A 21,912-nucleotide genomic window follows, 5' to 3' on the forward strand; every position below is an offset into this window, starting at 1 on the left:
GATCAGATGAATACTTTTTGAGATATTGATAATTGGGTGGTATGTGTAGATTTTCACATGCACTTATTTTTTTTTTCCAATTTCAGCTTCCAATATGTCAGGAACTCCATCAGATAGGAAAGGTAAATATGGTATATTAATATAGCTCCACCTACTTTCTCATAATATAGAAATAGATCTGCTATACATCATATCTGGTGGACATGCCAGCTCCTCTAAATGTATGTGTGTTTGGGTCTGGAACATATTTGGTCCTTCAGTAAATAACTTAGTCTCAGCTCCCTGTAATGTGATCAGCTTAGAGCTATGAACATAGACTGTTCACATCACTAATGATTAGTCACAGATATGTATTGGTTCTTGGGTGATAGTCTCTGGAAATCCAAAAAAACACTTTTTTTTTCTATTTTCATTGTCCTTTAACTGCATGTGGGAATGTAAGAAAAATCTCTCTTTTTATTTAGTATAAAGATTACTCTTTCTGGGGATATGAAACATTTTTTCTTCATTCAACTTTTCATTTTGGTTTTGGACCCCATGGTCCAAAACCAAAATCCATACACCATGGATCCATAAGAACGATAGAAAAATACATAAAATAAGAGCAAAAACACACATTTGTTGTTTCCTGTGTTAATGCTGTGATTGGTCAATATTCTAAATGCTGATCAGGGCCGGCCTGTGGCATAGGCAGTATAGGCAAATGCTAGGGGTGCCGGGCCATCATATATATATATATATTATTAGCATACTAAACTTGGTGGTATTATTACCCGCCTGTGGCGTAGGCAGTGGGCAAATGCTAGAAACGCTGGCCACCAAAGGGGGCGCCATCGGCACCCCATAAGTATTTAAGATCAATGGATGAAAAAAAGAAAAATAAGGAAACTTATGTTTTAATTACTTATTTTATTTATTTATTTTTTATAAAATATAATTTTCATGATATAATTTATTCATTAATGTTTCACAAGAGTCCAATAAAAACATGACGATGATAACTAATCTAATAAATATTCTAAAAATAGGCCCTATTTTCTTGCTCTTTGCTGACCAACGACTGGGCGCATCACAACACCGCCCCTTGTTAGCGGTTCATTGAGGGCGAAAGTCGACAGGCTATTTATCAGACGTGATTGAATATTATTATGTCAAAAAGAACAAAGCCTTCATGAGTCTTTAGGGCTTCCGTACTATGGTAGGCTAGATAAGACGTACATATATTTCTTATTGAATTAATTGTGTACTTAGTAAGCTAACACCTAGCTGAGTCTATTAAAAATGCTGAATAATAGTTTAAAGCTCTTGCCATGCTCTGCTGCTTTGAAGAGAAAACATGATGTCATGGTATTTCTTGAACTGGAATGAAGCTTTTTATAAGTGTGCGTTTTATTATCAAAAGTGAAGTAAACTTATCTTGAGCAGATTTTGCATGTTTTTCTTGCTATTGTCTGAATATTGACATCATGTTGGTCCATACTTTTTAAACAACACAGACATTACATCAACATTCACAAAGACAGTTACAGGCTGTAAGTTTCACAGCAGATTTATTTGTTCACAATATGACTGAATTGTGAAATATTCCTTATTTCAAAAATGCTGATCTTCTCTTGACAGATGGACTCTCAAAAATATTCACAAATTAATCCACAATTTTCACATATATTTTTCAGATTTTCCACATGTTTTTCAGAAAAATGTTTTCACAATTGTTATGCAGTTTTTGTTAAAAATTTAAGAAAATGTAAAGAAATGTATTTAATCAATTTAAAAATTGTGGTTTCAAATAATAAATTCACACTAAAACTGTATCCTATTTTCATTTCCTCCCATTTGTTACTTAGGTGCAGTCTGAATAGTTTATTGGTATATCAAGTTCTGATTCTCTGGGTGGTAAAGATTCTAAGTTTACTTACTATAGTCTATACATCATTTATTTGGCCAAACGGGTGTACTGGGGATCTATGACAATTTTACTCTGTGTTATATAAAATATAGCATCCATAAATCAAGACAAGTGTCATCAAAAACATTTTCACAAATAAAAATCCATTAAAATGTTGTCAAACAAAGCATGATAGATTGATGAACAGGAAATGAGTGAAGGCTACAGTGATTTGTGGTGACACTGCAGTAAATAACAGTGACTTTGTCTTTATTAGATATTCTTGATGCTTGTATTGGTAAATGGAATTCATCTTCAGCAGATAACTCAGTACTGCCCCCTAGTGGATGGTGGTGCTTTCCACATGTGTATCAGGTGCTGTGCACTTTACACAATTCACAAGCACAATTGAAGATTTACACATGATAATTCATGATAAATACACACACATGAAAAAACACGTGTGATAATGGGCACCAGATGAATGATGTTGATCATGTGACCGTCTAATAATCACAGTTCTGTGGCCTTTGCTGTGATATAAGTTGTCATGTCTGATATATCTGAATCAATCAAACTGCGTTATAAGTCACATGAGGAGGTTTGGTGTTTGTAAAGAAGTGAAATGGAAGGAGCAGGAAGTGGAGGAGAGCCAGTGATGGGGAAAGAGACACGTAATCCCTGCACTCGCTCTGATAAGGACATTCATTAAAAAGTTTGGCAAAGCCAAAGCCCACCCATTTATTTTTTTGGCGACTTTTTACTTTTATTCCTTACTTTTTAAAAACAAATATATGTACTTTCTACTCCTTTCATTTTAAAAATGAGCTCGTTACTTTTAGAACCTTCTAAGATGACATCACGACGTAAAACGACGCAACATGTTGGTAGTTTGAGTTTTTTCCCGTTAGGCAGGTTCCTTAGTTTTATGGTTCACATTTTCAAGTTTTTAAAAATGTTAAACTCAAAGCAGCTCTAGGTTTTACCGAGCATTTGTTTTCTTTTTTCTGAAAACATTTTATCTACAAATGTTATCTATAATCATCCAGGTGTTCATAAAGATGAACAGATTTAACTTGTTTCCATTTACTTTTCCATTTCCATTTAAGTTGTTAAACATGTTTAATCAAAGCTGCTCTAGGTTTTATTAAGCATTTGCACTTAATTTTTTTCTTGACATATTTACAAATATGTACCAGTATTTTACACGTTCTGCAAAAAAAAAAAAAGATATGTAATTTGCTGGTTTAAAAATCCTGTCTTATTATTGAAGGGACATTTGTTTTACTTTTTACTTAAGTACATTTAGTAATATCTACTTAAGTAAGGGAGCAACTTCAATACTTTTACTTTAACCAGTCATTTTTTAGTCAAGTATCTATACTTTTACTTAAGTACTGAAAACTCGTGTTTTTGACACCTCTGCCTCGTTGTATAATGTATGGAGACATTTTTTAAATATGCACGTTGGGAACACTAGTCATACTCAACTGTCCCATGATGCATTGTGAGTGGAATGTAAAATGGTCCTTGGACTGGCCTCAAGCTAAAAATCAAACTATGTAATGTAAGCATCTCCCCTTGTCTTCCATTAGTTATTTAACATTTTTGTACGGTAAATAGGACTCTTAATTTGAAGTTAACAAGAAGTTTTGTCAGTAGCACAAAATGAAAATCTCCAAAATGTGAGAATGAAATGTGTTTACGTGAGTTTTATGGAACAAATGAGCACATGTTGATATTCTACTTGGTCACTTTCTCATTTAAAATGTTTTCAGAACTTTCAAAGGTGGAAAATCAACATAAGTTGGGTTTCCATTATTATTGGAAATGCCCAAAATCTGAATAGCTCAATAAAAACTTGTGATGGTAACATCTGAACTTTGAAAAAAAAAAACACTCAAATATAAAAATGTAAAATTTTTAGCCTTTCATGAGGAGGTTTTTCAAACGTTTCTATATTGACATCTATCGTTAAAGCTCAATAGAAACATTTTTTTTATACATCACAGGATGTGATGTACCTGGTCACATGACCACTTCTCTCTGAGTAAACATGGCGTGGTACATGTGGATAGAAGAGGAAACGCAGACATTTCTTAGCATTATACTTAAAAATGATTAGTGCCACATAACGTGAAACAATAAAGGAATACGGAGTGTTCTAAGGAGCTTTAAAGGGTTCGTCTTCCTGCAGCGAAGTCTCACGGGATGAGATTTCACCAGAGTTACGAGGCTCTCTATACAACCTTCAATGGAAACACGTTCAAAGAGCAATTCTACTTTGTCATAACTTTAGAAATATCACTTTTAATTTGTGAAAAACTGTGATGGAAACACAGCTAGAGACATTTAGCCTCAGTGTGCTTCAGGTTTTGGTCGTTGTTGGTTCTCAATGTATCTTGGGAAACTTAGAAGTGTACTTCAGTGGGAACGCTCATCATCCTAATCATACTAACAGTATATAGTATACACTACAGTATATACTAACTGTGTAGTGTATAATACGTTAGTATAGAATTTGTAACACAGCCATACTCAAAAAAGATTTTAGTCGGCTAAATCTGTCAGATATAGTTGACTAAAATATAAAGCATAATAGTTTATGCGTTTCTTTAAAGACTCAATTCCCATTGATAAAGCTGATATCGATGGTGTTAATATTTGTAAACACACACACAAACACACAAACCCATTTGATTGATCAATGTGTGAGATCACAAGATCATCAGTCTGATTGGATTTTGTTCCATGTGATGAGATTATAGTTTCAATGCTATTAGTCATTGAAAATACTGAATAAAAACAGCAAGAAGGTCCTGGGTTTAAGACAGTGGTTCTCAACCTTTTTATCCTGTGACCTCCAAAATAAAGGTTCCATAGAGCAGGGGACCCCCACTGTAGCTGAAGGTGGTTGAACACAGACATGAACGTTGAAGAACAGTCATGTGGAGACAGGACCATCTATAAGGGGGAATAAAGGGGAGAGATTTTTGGGGTCCATCCATAAAGTCAGTAAAATGATGGTCTATTGTTCTATGAATCTGTGATAACCACATTTATTTATTTATTTATTTATTTATTTATTTATTTATTTATTTATTTATTTATTTATTTATCTATTCATTAATTTATGTATGTATGTATGTATTTATTTATATATTTATTTATTCATCTGAATAATATCTACTGTTATCCATGAAGTTTAGTATTATTTGGGCCATAGTATATAGAGTCATCTTAAAGATGTAACTAAACCCCTGCTTTCTCCTGACCTGCCACTAGGAGAGAAATTCAAAAAATGCCTTGATTATGGGCGGGGCTCCTGGAGCAGTTAAGACACGCCCACTCTATACTATAAAATCTCCAAAGAACAATCTATGCTATGCTAACTAGCTATTCATTACTCAATATACCTCTCTATTCACTATTCTCTCCATCCAACCAACTCACCATAGATTGTAGACCCCACAGGTGAAAGTTTTTATATAAGGGGCGGGGCTAACAGTGCTTGTTTGTGATGCAAGATGGTCCCAAAAGGTCACATGATCTTGTTCTCAGCCAATAGCAAACATCCATTGTAATATCCTGGTTTCAACCCATAGAGAGCAGTCATTCTGACATGTTACAACTAAATATGCTAAATTGAAATACTTTAGACAAAACTGTTGAGAGTTGGACCAGGGTTAATCAACAGCACGATTTCATACCCAAATATATTTGTATTAAAAAAAATAGTTTTAAAGTTGCAAATGGGCAAAAACCATGTAGAAAAAGTGGTAAAAAGGAACAATTAGTTTAAACTGGAAAATAATGGGCATGACAAATCATAAATGTGGTTAAATTGGCAAAAATGCATGGAATATGGTGAAAAGAGGTTGACAATAATGCAACATTAGGTGGAAAAGGGTTTATAAGTGCTGAAAATGTCTTAAAAGTGGGAAAAAAATGTGCAAAAAAGGCATTGAAATGTGATTGAGAAGTTGCAGAGATTAACGTATTGTAGCAAAAAGTATCAAAAATATAGCAAAAAAGTGATAAAAAGAAGTTAAAACATGGCAAGTTTGGTGTAGTTGCAGAAAAAGGATAAAAATAAGCAAAAATGGGCTTAAACTGTTTAACAAAATGTTCTTAGTTTCTTGAAGGTATCTGGCGACCCCTTCCTAGTGTCTCCTGACTTTAAATGGGGTCCTGACCCCAAGGTTGGATGGAAAATGAAGAGTGTGTGAATGGGCACCTCACACAGCATGGCGTACTGCCCCCTCCTGGCCATGCTGATGGTGAGCAGGTCATAGACGGAGGTGGCCTCCTCCAGGCTGGCCTTACGGGCCTCGGCCTGGTCCGGCATACGACTGATCACTGCCTCTCCGCTGGCCTGCAGCAGCAAAGGAAAGGTGTTGTTACAAAGGTGTGTGTGTGTGTGTGTGTATGTGTGTGTGTGTGTGTGTGTGTGTGTCTCACCATGGACTCTATGATGAGCAGCAGTAACACAGCCTCCTCCACCACGTCCTGAGGACAGAAGCAACTGCAAACACAGAAAACAAGGACTAGAACCAAGAAGTGGAAGTTCACCTGTGTCTCTCAGACACACACACACACACACACACCCACACACACACACACACACACACACACACACACACACACACACACACACAGGAGTCCACTTTCAGCCTCACAGAGCAGCAGTAACCCAGTACGGACCACCTCTGCTGTATCATAATACAGAAACATCTCAGGTGTTGGACTTCTCCTTCCTTTCTTTCTTTTCTATCATTCATCACTTTCTTTTGTCGGTGGCACATTTACTAAACACAACAAACAGTGCAGGAGTACAGAACATCCTCAGGGCGAGCTTCACATGCGCCCTTAGACTAAATTTATGTGGCACTCAAAAGTAAATGCACAAAATGACTCCAAAAATAGACAAATCCACTACAAAAATACACAAAAGCCAACTAAAGTATTCAAAAGTAAAAAAGCAGTCAGAGAGCACAGACCTCCGCCAAGCAGCTCAAGCTCTGCTAACACACTCCAGTCACGGCAACATGGTAAACTCAGGGTTACCATGACTAGGGGTGGGAACCTCTGGGTACCTCACGATTTGATACTATACGCGATACAAAGCTCACGATAATGATTATCTCACGATACAACGATACTGAGATTATCGATATATTGGTCAGAAATCAGTCTACGATAATCTATGTCATAACAAGAAAAAAAAAGATTAAGTGAAAAAATACAATTTTTTATTTTATCTCTGAAAAACAAAAAATTGAAAAAGTGTCCTATGATCAGTGACACTATTTTAGTGCAACATTTCTGTAAATAAGTGTCAACATACCAATGTAAACAAATAAGTATCTCTAATAGTGCTTTATGTAAACAAAAAATAGTGTCTTTCTTACCAGTGACATCATTATAGTGCAATATTCCAGTAAATAATATATTGGTTCCTTCAACAAACAGTGACAACTTTTATGTGAAGACAAACCTGCACATTTTAGTGAAAATGCAGAAAAGGTTTTTTTAAAAAAAAAAAAAAAAAATAAAAAAAAAAAAATCGATAGCGCAAGCATATTGATAATCGATCGTGCGTAAAAATATCGCAATATATCGCCGTATCGAGATATCGTCACACTCCTAACCATGACTACCTGTCAACATTGAGCTGTGTGACTCTGAGAGAACCTATGACATCATCAACACGAAGTTCCACAGAGTGGATGGGAAAAAAGATTGGGATATATATGTATATACACAGAACAGCAACTAGAATACTCAAAATGAGAACAGAAATACACAAAATTATATAAAACTATGCAAAACAGCAACAGAAATACACAAAGTGACTTAAAAACACAAAAAAACACCAAAAACAAACAAAAAAACTGCAAAAACACAAAACAAAAAAACCACAGAAAGGTATACAAAATGAAAACACAAATACACAAAACAAATCGACCACACACACAAACAGCAAAAACACACAAAACAACAAAAAACACCTTTGTTATTTCCTGTATTAATGTTCTGATTGGTCATTATTCCAAATGCTAATATGAATGTTGATCATGTGACCCTCAGATCTGATATAATCACATTACTGCTGTGATGACCACTCTGTGTTATTATGTATGTGCTAACTAACTAAGTCAAAGGGTCTGAGTACGATGAAGTCAAAACGTAGTAAAGGTTCAAACGATGAGAGGAAAAAACATGAACATGAACAAATGAGTAAGTCATGGTCTTTACTGTCATATCACAGAACATCACATTAAATGTGTGCTTCACATGATCTCAGATGATGTAGAACAGAGTTTATCTCATCTCATCATGAACCTGTGATCATGTGATCATGTATTTTCAGCACTTTGCTGTCACATGTTTGTTTATCTAAACCCATAGAAATGTGAGCTAGTGTCTTCAGCCTCCCAGGACTCTACAGTCAGTGTAGTCTCTATCTTTAGAGCTGTGTTTAGATAAGAGGGAAGTCCCCTTCCTTTAAGATGGGAAACAGCCCATACAACCCTGGGAACAACCATACTGATTATATATACAGTATATACACCATAAACACAATGGTTATACATGCCAGTGCTTCTCAAACTTCTATGGCTAAAATACCCCCCTTTCTTTTACTTTTTAATCTAAGTACACCCTTGTACAACTACTACGTTTTGCTCAGAATACTATGAAAAATCAACTATAGATCATTATGATGGAATGAATGAGTGATAACACAAATTTTAAAAAATCTCATTTTGTAAATAAGTGAATGAAACAGTATGTAGTGCCTCCTGAATATATTTATTTCTATAGTTTTAATAATTTACGATCATCTCCCTCCTGATGTGGGACCAACATAAACCTTTGTATTTTCAGTTCATGTTCTAATCAAGATCATTTTTATCATCACTGTGTGTGTTTTAGGTGTAATTTTGTTGTTTGTGATTTTAATTATTCAGTTTATTTGTCTCTTACTTTGTGTGTTTTTGTTGTCATTTTTTTGTGTTGTTGGTATTATTTGAATTATTCTCTCTCAGTGTGTGTGTTTTAGGTGTCGTTTGGATGTTTCCTTTTGTATGTTTTATGTCTTTTTTGTGTATTTTTTAGTGATCTTGTGTATTTGTCTCTCATTTAGTGTGTTTTTGTTGTTGTTTTGTGTGTATTTTTTGTTGTTGTGTGTGTTACTGGTGTCATTTTGTGTAATTTGTTGTTTGTTTGTTCTTTTCATTATTCAGTGTATTTTGTTGTCGTTTTGTGAGTTGCTGGTAATATTCAGTGTGAGTATAATTTTCTACCTAATAATAAACATTATAAAAACAATAAGACATTTTGGTTTGTTGTCTTTTGTGTCATTCTATTGTTCCTGTGAATGTTTTGTGTCATTTTGTATACTTTTCTTGTCGATTTGTGTGTTTTTAACAATCATTTTGTGTATTTCTGTTGTTTATTTTTGTATTTGCTGTCATTGGCCCTCATTTATCAACCATTTGTACGTTAAGATCTGAGCGTACGATGTGTGTTCGTCCATATTCACACAAGCTTTGGTATTTATTAATTGTGACGTGATCGTACGCTACGACCAGATCTCACATCAGGTCTGAGCTCGTGTACGATAACGTGACTGAAACTGAAAATAAAGTATTAAACAATCCTCAGCTGTCATTTAAGCGTTATCAGACATATTCAGAACAGATCTACATGGAAAATTAAAACCAACATTTTTTTATTTTTAAAGCCCACGTTATTAGTGATTTTTGGTTTTCCTTTCACAGAATACTGAACTATAAAGCTAAAGCTAAATCAGGAGTGCATAGGTTCACCCAGTGCACGCACACACTATCCTATTATTAGGGATGGACTCCGAGAACCGGAACCCTTATGAAGATGTTTGAATTTTGATTAGTTTTTTCGGTTCCTAAATGCCAGCACTAGTTTGTTTCTGCGGCTTATATTACTCTGCACGACTTGCTCTGTTTGTTTCCGAGGCTGTACGGAGGAAATAGGGACTCATTTACAATTGCGCTGCAGTATTTAATCAGTAATGTGACTAATTATAGGCATAATGCATAATAAACACAAACAATGGACAACATTTTGTCATTTTTAAGGTTTTTTTTAAAGCGTTTAGATACTTAATTTCTTTAATGTCATATTTATTTGATATAAACGTCATATTTGTGTGTGTCTCCAGGATCTCTGCGTTCTCAGTGCACACAGGGGGGCAGACGTCACCTGCTCAGTAGCTGATCCTCTTCCACTGTGCGTTTAAATTAAAGTCCAGTTTTCACATGTTCAAAAAGCACATCTTTGTTTTGCTCTACCTCAGAGGTGATGATGCTGATTGTCATTTCAAACTTTCTTTTCTTGTTGGACCTCAGTGGGCGGGGCTTTCAAAACATGAGGACGTAACAAGTTAATGACGATCAAATTTATCATTTGTACTCTGAGATTGATCAGATATGAATGTTATCAATTTGGCTATTTTTCTGTAATTTTGTGTAGTTTTGTTGACGTTTTGTGTAATTTGTTTCTATTTTGTGTAATTTGTTTCTATTTTGTGTGTTTTTGTTGCTGAATTGCAGGTTTTTTGGAGTCATGTTGTGTTTTTTTGTTCTTGATTTGTGTCATTTTGCTGACATTTTCTCTATGTCTACAGTCAGTTTGTGTGTATATTTTGGGGGCCAATATTAAATGTAGGGCCACATGTGTCCTATGTCATGTGGCGTTTAAAGGAATCTGTGTGAACAGTGTGTTTGTGCTGTGAATGTCCCACTCATCCCAGTGTTACCAGTCGGTGCTGTAGCGCTGTGGTGGTTTGATGGTGGGGTAGATGGCATCTTTGGAGGCCGCCGCTCCCTCTCTGTGCAGCCATGCTGAGGGTGGGGGTCCCAGGGGGGGCCAGTAGCTGTCCTCGCTCACAGAGCTCAGGAGAACCTCAGCGAGCTTCCTCGCAGCGCACTGGAAGAGAACACATGCACACGCACGCACACGCACACACACGCCCCATAAAGTAAACACACAATGTGACTCCAAAAAATATACAAAAGATAGAAGCAAAATACACAAAATACAAAAAAAAAAAAAAAAGCAATGAAAGTAGACAAAATTACCCCAAAACACACAAAACCTCAACAAATATAATAGAAAGGTATACAATATGACTTAAAAATGCACAAAATTACTTGAACACACATGACAAACACAGACAAAATGACAACAAAAACACACAAAATGAGAACAAACATCTAGAAAAGTACTCCAAAAACACACAAAATGATAATAAAATGTACAAAAGAAGACACAGAATGAATGAATAAATACACAGAATGACACAAAAAAAAATACCCGAAACAACAAACACGACTTCAAGAACATGCAGAATTGTAACACGAAATAAAAAAGAACAAAAAATAATAAACAAAACTACGACATAAACACACAAAAAAATGACAAGAAAAAGCCACAAAACAAGCTTTGATAGAACACTGTGTGTGTGTGTGTGTGTGTGTGTGTGTGTGGGTGTGTGTGTCACCTTTCTAAAGTTCTGAGAGCCTCGAGACTCCACCACCCTCAACACTCTGCGTAGCTGGTGAGCGCCTTGAGCGAGGTGACTGAAACACAACAAACGTATGAACGAATGATTGTTCACAATGTAATGAAGTCTAAAACAGTCTAATGTGATGTGTGTGAGTTTAACAGATGTGTAGACATTGTGTGTGTTTTAGTCATCTTCATCTTATTTTGATGTTTGCATTTAATATTTGATGTGAAATAATTTGAGTAGGGCTGGGACTTTATCGCATTAACTATGATTAATTCATTACAGAAAAATAACGCACTATCGCTTTTTTCCACTCCAAACAGCACAGAACCGTTCTCAATGAACGAGTTCCAAGACAGAGTCGCAGCGGGCGCGCTCGTGAGGGGTGCGTGTCAGTGCTCAATCCTTTTCACAGGGCGAGCATTAGGACACAGGCCTACGTACAGTTTGCATTGAACACGTGGATATGAAGTTTATGAAGATGTGATTTAAAATGTGAAACTTACATGCCAAAATGTGTTTGAAAAAGTGGTCTTGATTTTTAAGAAATATAAATGTCCCATATCTGCAGTGCCCCCTAGTGGCCTACATTATTCAAATGTAGCTGATTCCCCCACAGACACATGCCAACCAAAGATCTCAGATTTGGTGGTGTTAGCATTTATTTTGACCAAGATATGCAACAGTTCGCGTTTTTATAGCTAGCTAGAAAACTTTACTCGTTAATAATTTGCGCATATTTTGACTGAACAAAATGATTTCCTCAAATTCAGATCAAGTCCAACTGAAGACTCTAAATGACAAGTTTCACACTGATTTGACAAAACCCCAAGGAGGAGTTAGAAAAAGTAGGTTGTGCAGTTTTCGCGATTTTGCGCCAACAAAACTCCAGGCGGAAATGGGCGTGGCCTTGCTCAGCTGATTCAGTGTTTTTCAGGGAATCTGTTGATATGAAATTTTTGAATGTGCGACATACAATGTAGGAGTTAAAAGCCAAAACGCACTGACCTTTGTTATAGCGCCACCTGCTGGCAGATATATGTGAGTTTCGAACTTCATCAAGGTATTGATACTCTGAAGCCACACACAAAATGTGGTTATCTTATCTTAAATGTGTTCTGAAAAAAGCTGTCCACTTTAACTCGGACGGACAGATGCACGGACGGAGCTCAAACCTACAGTATCCCTTTTCCACTTTGTGGGGATAATAATTAAAAAGTATGATTTGAGTGAATTCTGATTTGTTTTGTTTTTTATTTTATTTTCTGTTTGGTTTTTGACCAACGTCAACGTTGGATATTGTGTTTTTATCCTCTTTTTTTTTTAAATTAGCAATTAAAAAAACACCACAAAACAGTCACATATTTACGTGTACTACTATTAAAATATTTAACAAACGTCGTATGTTTGGTTTACATTGAAATATCACGTTCCAGCAGCTCCGTCGTAAAGATTGCGAGTGAAGGAAGTGACGTAGTCTACACGCATGCGTTGAAGGGATCTGAAAGTTACAGCCTCGCGAAAGGATTGATCACTGACATTGGTCGGCGTCCGCAGGGTTGTGGGGTCCGTTGCTAAAAAACCCCACTCTGCACCGGCAGGCATGACTGTATCACCCTGGTCGATGCCACCCCGGGTACCCTGCAGGCTTCCCTCCCTCCTCCACCCCCCAAATTGCTTCTCGGACCACCCGTAATGTTATGGCAGCCACTGCTATCCGTGAGGGGGAAATGGATGAAATACAGAGGAAATAATTCAGTGTGTTGTGTGCTGCTGTTATTGAGTGAATATAATATTTTTATTAGTGTTCAAAAGGTTTTGTTTCCCTCTTAAGGTTTAATAAGAACATACTAGTGATGGGCGATATGGACTAAAAAAAATATGATCCCGATCATTTCTGGTATTTATCACGATAACGATAAATATCACGATAAATGAAAAACTATAAATAAATAAAACAATTCCCAACTTAAAGAATAAACAAGTTCCTTACAAACACAAATAAATGTTAATACATCAACATTAGACACATTATAAAAGGCTACAATAACTGCTGACTCATAGAGTTGATGAGCTGATATTTTATGGAATATATTAGTGCATGTGGATCACTATTAGTGTTATTGTATGTAATTCATGTATTTCCTCATTTGAAATAAAATTATTTTCTAAAAAAAAAAAAGCACATGAAAAGTAAAAATAACTCCATTAGTGTTTTTACTGCTGTTTAATCTTGTTTCATTTATCTGATAATGAGTTACATAAAGTTATGGTTAATAAATAACTATGATTTCCTATAATTAAACCAGATCAAGCTGATGATTTAATCATTCAGTATATTTAGGTGTAATAATCTCAATAGTTACATTAGTCTAATGGGACCAGCTTTGTCTGTGAACACGTGAAATATAATTAAAAAATATTGAATAGTAACATTATTATTTATGCTAACATTTATTTCACACAACGTGTGACATGTTTAGTTTTTATTCTTCCATAGTAAAGTGTCAAATCTGATCATAAACAAATCAATGGATCTCTGTGGTTTTATGACAGTAAGACTTGTTTTTTTTACTTGGTCTATTCCTTATATGGAGTGGTTAGCATTAGCTCTTAGCTCAGTCTGTGTGTCGGTGGGTTAGCTTAGCATAGTTAGCTTTAGTTGAGTTTCCAGTTCATAATCATTGCTACAGGTTCATCTCTGTCCCTGTGTTTGTGGAACTTTGGATCTGATGGAGGAACTTGGATTGGTTCCCTTTGTTGGATGGTTATCTGGTTTTAACTCATTCAGTGCCAGCCGTTTTCAGATTTTCTACCCCCTCAGTACCAGCCGTTTTTGAGCATTTTGACTGATTTTAAAGACCGACAGAATATTTTCTACTATGACTATCTGAAATCTGCCCCTACTTTTATCAAAAAAAACCCATTTGTTTCTGGCTCGTTTCGTTCTTTTGTAATCAGCCGTTGAATAGAGCAAGTTTTACACAAATCTTCTGTTTCAGAGCAAAAAGCTGAGAAAAAAGCCTTTTTCTAAAAAAAAACCCTGTCAGTGACTTTAAAGCCATTTTTTTGCTTTAGTGACAACTGAATAACATCTGAACATTGTTTCCTTATATAAAACATTAAAAAAAACACTGAGACCGGGCTTTTGATGGCAAAATTATTATTATTTATCTATCTGGTTCAGAGTTGAATGAATTTATTACTGAATTTTGGCGTTCCTTCAACTTTTTCTCCCGTCAGTCTGCACACACGCAACTTCGTCTTCCTCCCCGACGTGCAGAGGATCACTGCTTGCCCAGTTTTTTTATGGTTTTATCTCACAATCGCCACATTATCCATGAGTTCCACACATGCTCTGGTCGAGTGTGCGCTGCTGGGAACGTCAACTCTCGTACGCAGCACCATTTTCTATCTCGTAAACGCCTTTCCTCTCTCCCTCTGAGCTCTGCTGAGCATGGATTATCTCTCATACAAAGGTGTGCTGCTACCTCCTACATGTCACCTATTATTTTGCTATCTGGCTCACAGGCTGGGGGTATTTTGTACCTCCCCCCTCCTCCCGACACGCAGGAATGACCCGTTTAGCCCGTTTTGTTCTTCTTACTTTTCCTGCACCTTAATTTTTAATTTTGTTTGGCAGAATTTGGTTACATTGTCATGGTGAATACTTACAAGAGTGCAAGTCAAAGTATTTAGGTTTACAAATGTAATTAAGTAGATAAATAAACTGCTTCATTTTCTTTTATCTTAACATAAGCCTCACCTATAAGAAAGAACTATTTATGTATAATACATCTGATATTGTTTATTAGAAGAACACATTACATTGATTCATTGATTATGTTTGTTGAAAAATACATGAGAAGAGGATCTTGAAATAATAACTACAAATTAAATCGCAATCGAAATATTGATGGAAAAATATCAATCAGATTATTTTCCAAAATTGTTCAGCCCTAGTTGGTATTGATTTTCAAAGTAACAACTTGAAGTTGAATTTACTGTTTTGAAACTTAATTAGTAACTGGAAATTGTGTTTTTTCTGTTTTCATCTTAGTACATTCCAAAAATTCAATATATTTCTGTTTCTCAAATTCAGATTCACTTGCACGCAATTCAATGTCACTACACGGTCCGTAAGGTTGAGCAATCAATCACTGATTCATGGAACTCCTGTTTACATCTACAAAAATGATTCTTAGGCCCGTTGAGGGTGTGACCGCCCAGAACAAAGACACCACAACCAGGTTTGCATTATTAAAGTTATTTATAACTTTATTATAATAGTAGTTACTGGGTGCTGTTGTTATTATGGCAAGTTGTTACTTTCAAATTCAATACCAACTATTCAAATTGAGTTTATAGTGGCACAAACCAATAAATATACAGTAGCATATTTAATTTAAGTTTGTGCTTAGTGAACAATGTAATCATAATAATCTCTATTCATACTGCACAGTGTTAGCACTCAGTGATGAAAATAATAAACACTAATGTGTTGCTATTGTTTTTATTGATTCAGTCATATACCAAAATCCACTTAAACTGGAAAAATGTTGCATCTTGTGTCAAATATTGTTGTGTGATTAAATGAGATTAATTAACTACAAAGTCTTTAATTAATTACAGTTTTTTTTTTTTTTTTTAATTATTTATTGAGTATCACCACTAATACTGAAATGTGAAACACTGTCATTGCAATGTTGTGCATGCAGTAACACTGCCACCTGCTGGCCATCAATCCTAACTGTAAGAGGATTTACTAACTGTAGGAAAAGTTCATAAATGAGATTCACATGTTGAGTCTTTTATTGTTCTAAAACAAAGTAAATCAGAGTTTTTCCTCAGTGTAATCTATCCTAACTTTGCTGTAGCTATTTGTAGCTTCCTGTTTACTGATGCTACTACGTTCTTTACTCTTCCTTCTTTAGTCGATGTCAATACTTGATCAGATAAAGCAGATAAATGGAGTTTTCTTTACAGCAGGGTTCAAACACAGACCAGTTTGATATTAAGTAGGCAGCAGATTTTAGGCACAGAAACAAGTACTTTGAACATTATTATGCCCTACTTTGCACATTGATGGTTCACAATTTTGCAATAAAATAAACATTTTGTTTACTTCAGTCCAATCTTTACTTAAATTTCCTTGATTTTGTGAACAATGTTTATGTAGTTTGGGGAAATTGTGTGGGGTAATCTGAGGAAAAATGTAGGATTTTGGTGAAGTTGTTTAATGTTGTTAATTCATAATAAAATCAAGCCGGAGCCGCTTTCTGCTTCATTTTTGCTACAGTACCAAAACATGAACTGCTGCAAAATAAAATGAAATGTTCAGCACCTCCTGTAATTTAAAGAATAAGAGAATAAAGTCGCTCAAATTAAGCAGTGGTATTATTTATGATGTTTTACATGATATATGATACAACACTGGATACATGTGCTTTAATATGTGAGATACACTTTAACATGAAGGATAGACTTGTGTCAGTTATAAACCACTAAGTTAAACAATAGGTAGGAGAGAATAAAAGGATTTATATGGATTAAAAGCATTTAAAAGTCCAACAACGTAGATTATGGCATTAAAAGTCTCTGACAACATAACGCCTCCTTCTCTGAACGCTGAATGCATGCACACTCCCGGCGGCCAGGGGGACGCTGATTTTGTCGGGGAGGGGGGAGTAGATTGGAACAATAAAGCTCAATCCATCGCTTTATATCCAGACAAGCATGCACTAAGTGTAGGGTTCTGTTGCAGTTGCTTGTTTTCTCAGTGCATCACTACAACAAACAACAGACTTATGGGTCTGCGGAGAACCCATGGTGTCCGCCATGTTGTAAACAAAGCTCTGAGCTGCTACGGGAAGCAGGAGGGTCAAATGTCACAAATTTCTTTTACTTGGTTTTATTTTGTGAATCGTTTATTTTATTTCCTAGTCACTGTGTTTTTTGGCACTTAAATGTTTGGATATTATGTAAATTATATTAAGAATTGGGAAAGCTGTCCCCTCAACTCTGCTTTTTTTTTCTCTTTTATCTACTTCCAGTGCGTATATGCGCACAGCATGTCCATTTCAAATGTGAGCAAAGGCCTCTCCTCACACAAAATGTGGCCCCCCATGGAAGATTGGAAGATGATGCCATACACACACCCGCATGTTCTGTGTGTAAGGAGGGGCGGCCCTGGATGTAAACGTGGGAAAACTGTGAGTCCTGCAAATATTATGCAGTTTCATTAAATGTGTGTATTTGGAGGGATTGAGAAATCTACGGCTGAATAATTTTTTTAATTTACACAATGATTTATGTTTTCTCTGAAATTGTTACTTTCTCCTGCGAGACACATCAGATGCTCTGAAGGGCCGGGTTTGGCCCCCGGGCCTCGAGTTGGACACGTGTGCTTCCCACCATGTGTTGTCAAATACTTTGATGCTTTGTTACTTATGAACATTTCAAGTGACTTATATTACTGTGTAAATTAATAGTGAAGAGCTGTTAAATTAGGTGTAACCTTGGAAACCTTTGATTAGATAAAACGTGTCCCAGTACAAACATGAACTAATCAGAATAATACACACTCATATTAACCTTTGGAAGCCTAAACCACAGATAACAGTGTTCACTCACCCCCTGTGCAGCAGACAAAGGTACGCACTCTGCAGAGCAGCCTGTAGGAAGTAGCCCAGATCCATGTCTACAGGAGCAGGTAGGTTGGATTTAGCTCCTTTAGCGTGAGGAGTCGTTACAGTCTGAAATAAACACGACTGAATCAGTAGGGATGAGTTCACAACACAATACAGTAGAGCAGTGGTTCTCAACCTTCTCAGCCCACGACCCCCAAAATAAAGGTTCCAGAGAACGGGGAATAAAGAGGAGAGATTTTTGGGGTCCATCCATAAAGTCAGTAAAATGATGGTCCATTGTTCTATGAATCTGTGATAACCACATTTATTTATTTATTTATCTGAATAATATCCACTGTTATCCAAGAAGTTTAGTATTATTTGGGTCATAGTATATAATCATCTTAAAGATGTAAATCATCATTTTATTCAGAAATAAAATGGGATAAATGTGACCAAAAATGGTGAAAAATGTGATTAAATTGGTTAAAAGCTGCAAACTAGAATGGCCAATAACGGACAGAAAAAGCTGTAAAAGAAAATGATTAAAAGTGTCAATATTGAAACAATTAGTTTAAACTCACAAACAATGGGCATGACAAATAGTGAATGTGGTTAAATTGGCAAAAATAAGCATGAATTATGATGAAAAAAAATTAAAAGTGACAATAATGGGTCAACATATGTAACATTAGGTGGAAAAGTGGTGGAAAGGGTTGATGAGAGCTGAGAGTGGAAAGAAAGCATTGGAATTTGATAGAGAAGCAAAAATAAATTAAAAGGAGCAAAAATACAGTGGGTAAGAAAGTATTCAGACCCCTTTAAATTTTTCAGTTTTCTTTTTTAATACATTTGCAAAAATGTCTAAATTTCTGGTTTTTTTTAGTCAAGATGGGCTGCTGAGTGTGCATTAATGAGAAATATTTTTTTTTTTCATTTTAGCAAATGGCTGCAATGAAACAAAGAGTGAAACATTTAAATACTTTCCATACCCACCGTATGTCAAGAAAAAGTGATGAAAATAGGTTAAAATATGACAATTTTGGTGTAGTTGCAGAAAAAAGGTAAAAAAAAAGTTTAAAAAATTTGGCTCTAATTGTTGAAAAATATTCTTCGTTTTTTTAAGGCATCTGACGACCCCCTCCCAGTGTCTCACAAGCCCAAATGGTGTCCTGACCCCAAGGTTGAGAACCCCTGCAATAGACAACAATAAGCATGCTTTTATTTGACTTTGACTGTGAACATACTGACATATTTACTCTCGTTTCAACTCAACAAACTAAAGTTGTTGTGGGTTTTTTGTTTGATCAGAACCTTATCGAGTTCCTGGAGGAAGGCCAGCGCTGCGTCGCAGGCCCTGAGGTAACAGGACAGACTCTCCTCTTCTCGCTCTGAGAGACGAATACGAGACACTGAAGACAAAGCCTGGTGGTCCAGAGACAGACCTGAAACACACAAAGAGGCAGCTTAAATTATTTACAACCACCAAGAAAATGTCAAAGCCATTTTATAAAGCATTAAAAAAAAAAGATAATTTTTTTTTCCTTTTAATTTTCTTTTTCTTTTAATTTATTTATTTTTTTATTATTCTTTTAATTTCTTAAAAAATTTCTTCTATTTTTTAATTTTATTTCTGCTCAAATTTTCTCTTTTCTTTATTTTGATTTAATTTTTCAATTTTTTTAAATTGTAGTTTTCTTTTAATTTTCTATTTTAATTTTACTTCTGTTTTCATTTTTTTTTAATGTTTTCATTTTTATTATTTATTTGTTTTCTATTTTTTCAATTTTCATTTTCATTTTATTTTAATTTTATTTTTCTTCTAGTTTTTTATTTTATTTTTCTTTCATTTTTTAAACTTCATTTTCTTTTTGAAATGGTTTTAATGCTATTTTAACTTGTGTTCAAATGTTATATTTTTCATAATGTAAGAACACATGAGCTACAGGCATAAAATCTCAAAATTGCTAAAATAAAAATGACTTAGACGCTATTATTATGAGGTGATAGTTTGCATGTTCTCCACCTGTCCTTGTATGTGTTTCCTCTACTGTATATTTTAGGTTTGTTAGAGTTTCTAACAGTAAATAAATACTAATAATAACTAATAATGTTTTCCTGTAACAGCAGAATGGGGAGCTAAGAAACAGAATAAACGGGTAAAGAATATGAATAAATATTCAATAATAATCTACTCCAGTAGTTCCCAACCTTTTTTGAGTCGTGACCTTTTGGCGACCCCAGAGGCTTTTTAATATTTCTTTCTACAATTACTATTTTTGATCACGTTTGTTATAAATACAGAGTAGCCAGGTTTAGTGCTAAGATGCATTAGCTCACATATTTATACATCATTTAAATTGAACTATAGATTTTTTGTTGAGAAGTGAAAGTATAGAATATGGTTGTTTAGAATTGTGTATGGTGAAACAAAAAGTAAACAAAATATATTTGATCTATTACCAGACATTTCAGGTGAACCATTTGAATTCCAGTTTTTTTTTTTCTTTTTAAACACTGTGTAAAAAAATCTGAGGTGAAAGTAATGGATTACAAGTTACTGACGTTACTGTAACTAAGTTACTTTTTAAATCGGTAATTTTACTTGTACTTAATTACATTTTAAAATAAGTTAAGTAATTAATTACATTCTAGACAAAACTGTCATTGAGTAAGTTATTATTTTTAGTTTTAAAATGATCAACAGATATTGTGAAACTACAAAAAAATGAAACGACCAGACAACAATCAAACGCATCACATCATAGCCGACCAATCAGATGAATGCACCAAAACAATACTTTTATAAATGTATCTATAGTCAGAGCCTGATCAATTCTGTTTTTATTTATTTCTATTGTATTTATTGGTGTTATTTTATTTTTTAAATAATTGTACATTTTGACAAACCTTTTATTTTATACAGATGCATAAATTAAGTTCTAATTGCGCAAGATCTGGTCTGTTCCTTTTTAAGTTTACACATGAGATGTTTACTGTATGCAAGGGACCCGTACCAAGATGTATTAACATAAAAATAAACACGGGGTGAAAGTAACGAGTAACTTTTATTTTCAGTATTATTTAATTGAGCTACTTTTTACTTGTACTTGAGTATTTTATGTATGACTTACTTGTACTTGAGTAGATATATCAGTACTCTTCACACCTCTGGTGACAAAACAAAATAAAAATACATTTTATTTTCATGTTTACTTTATTTGGCTGCTCTCAGCAAAGCAACCACAGCTGCAGAAAGATTCATAGCCAGGACGTGATCATTGATAATAGACAGTAAACAGATCTCTGCTCGTTCCAATATTGAATCTGATGATTACGTGCAGACATGTTTCGAGGAATAAGCGGAAGAAAATGTAGATTATGAGGCCTGCAGTGAGTCCAGATCCCAGAGCAAATGTAATTATCAGACTGAAGTCATCCTCCAAATATCTGATTCCATCCTCACAGTGAGGAACACTCCGTCAGACCTTATATGAAGCCTTTTTAGCACACATGTACTACTATAACTACTATTTTTTTTGTCATTTTATGCGTTGTGTATTTTTTTGTCATTTTGTTGTTTTTTTGTACTTTGGAAGTCATTTTGTGTTTTTTTATTTGGGGACTGCACAAAACTATGTGCTTTTTGGCCCATTTTGTGCATAATGTTGTTTTTTGGAGTCATTTTGTGTATTTTTTGTCATTTAATGTGTTTTTGTGGTAGTTTTTTTTGTGTGTTTTTGAAACCACTTTGTGTATTTTTCTGTCACTTTGGAAGTTGTTCTTATGTGTTTTTTTTATTTGGAGACTGCACAAAAATGCGTGTTTTTTGGGCCATTTTG

General features: G+C 34.9%; 1 protein-coding gene across 1 annotated transcript in view; it reads right to left on the minus strand.

Moving 5' to 3' along the window:
* Positions 1-21,912, minus strand: part of LOC114476594 (tetratricopeptide repeat protein 7A-like) — a 98,675-nt gene that overhangs the window by 60,347 nt on the left and 16,416 nt on the right. The window contains 6 exon segments of the mRNA XM_028468327.1: positions 6,126-6,263; positions 6,350-6,413; positions 10,689-10,858; positions 11,433-11,511; positions 18,075-18,196; positions 19,385-19,515. Coding sequence (XP_028324128.1) covers positions 6,126-6,263; positions 6,350-6,413; positions 10,689-10,858; positions 11,433-11,511; positions 18,075-18,196; positions 19,385-19,515 — 704 coding nt within the window.

This window comes from Gouania willdenowi, chromosome 15 (assembly GCF_900634775.1).
Source record: "Gouania willdenowi chromosome 15, fGouWil2.1, whole genome shotgun sequence".
Classification (NCBI taxonomy): Eukaryota; Metazoa; Chordata; class Actinopteri; order Blenniiformes; family Gobiesocidae; genus Gouania; species Gouania willdenowi.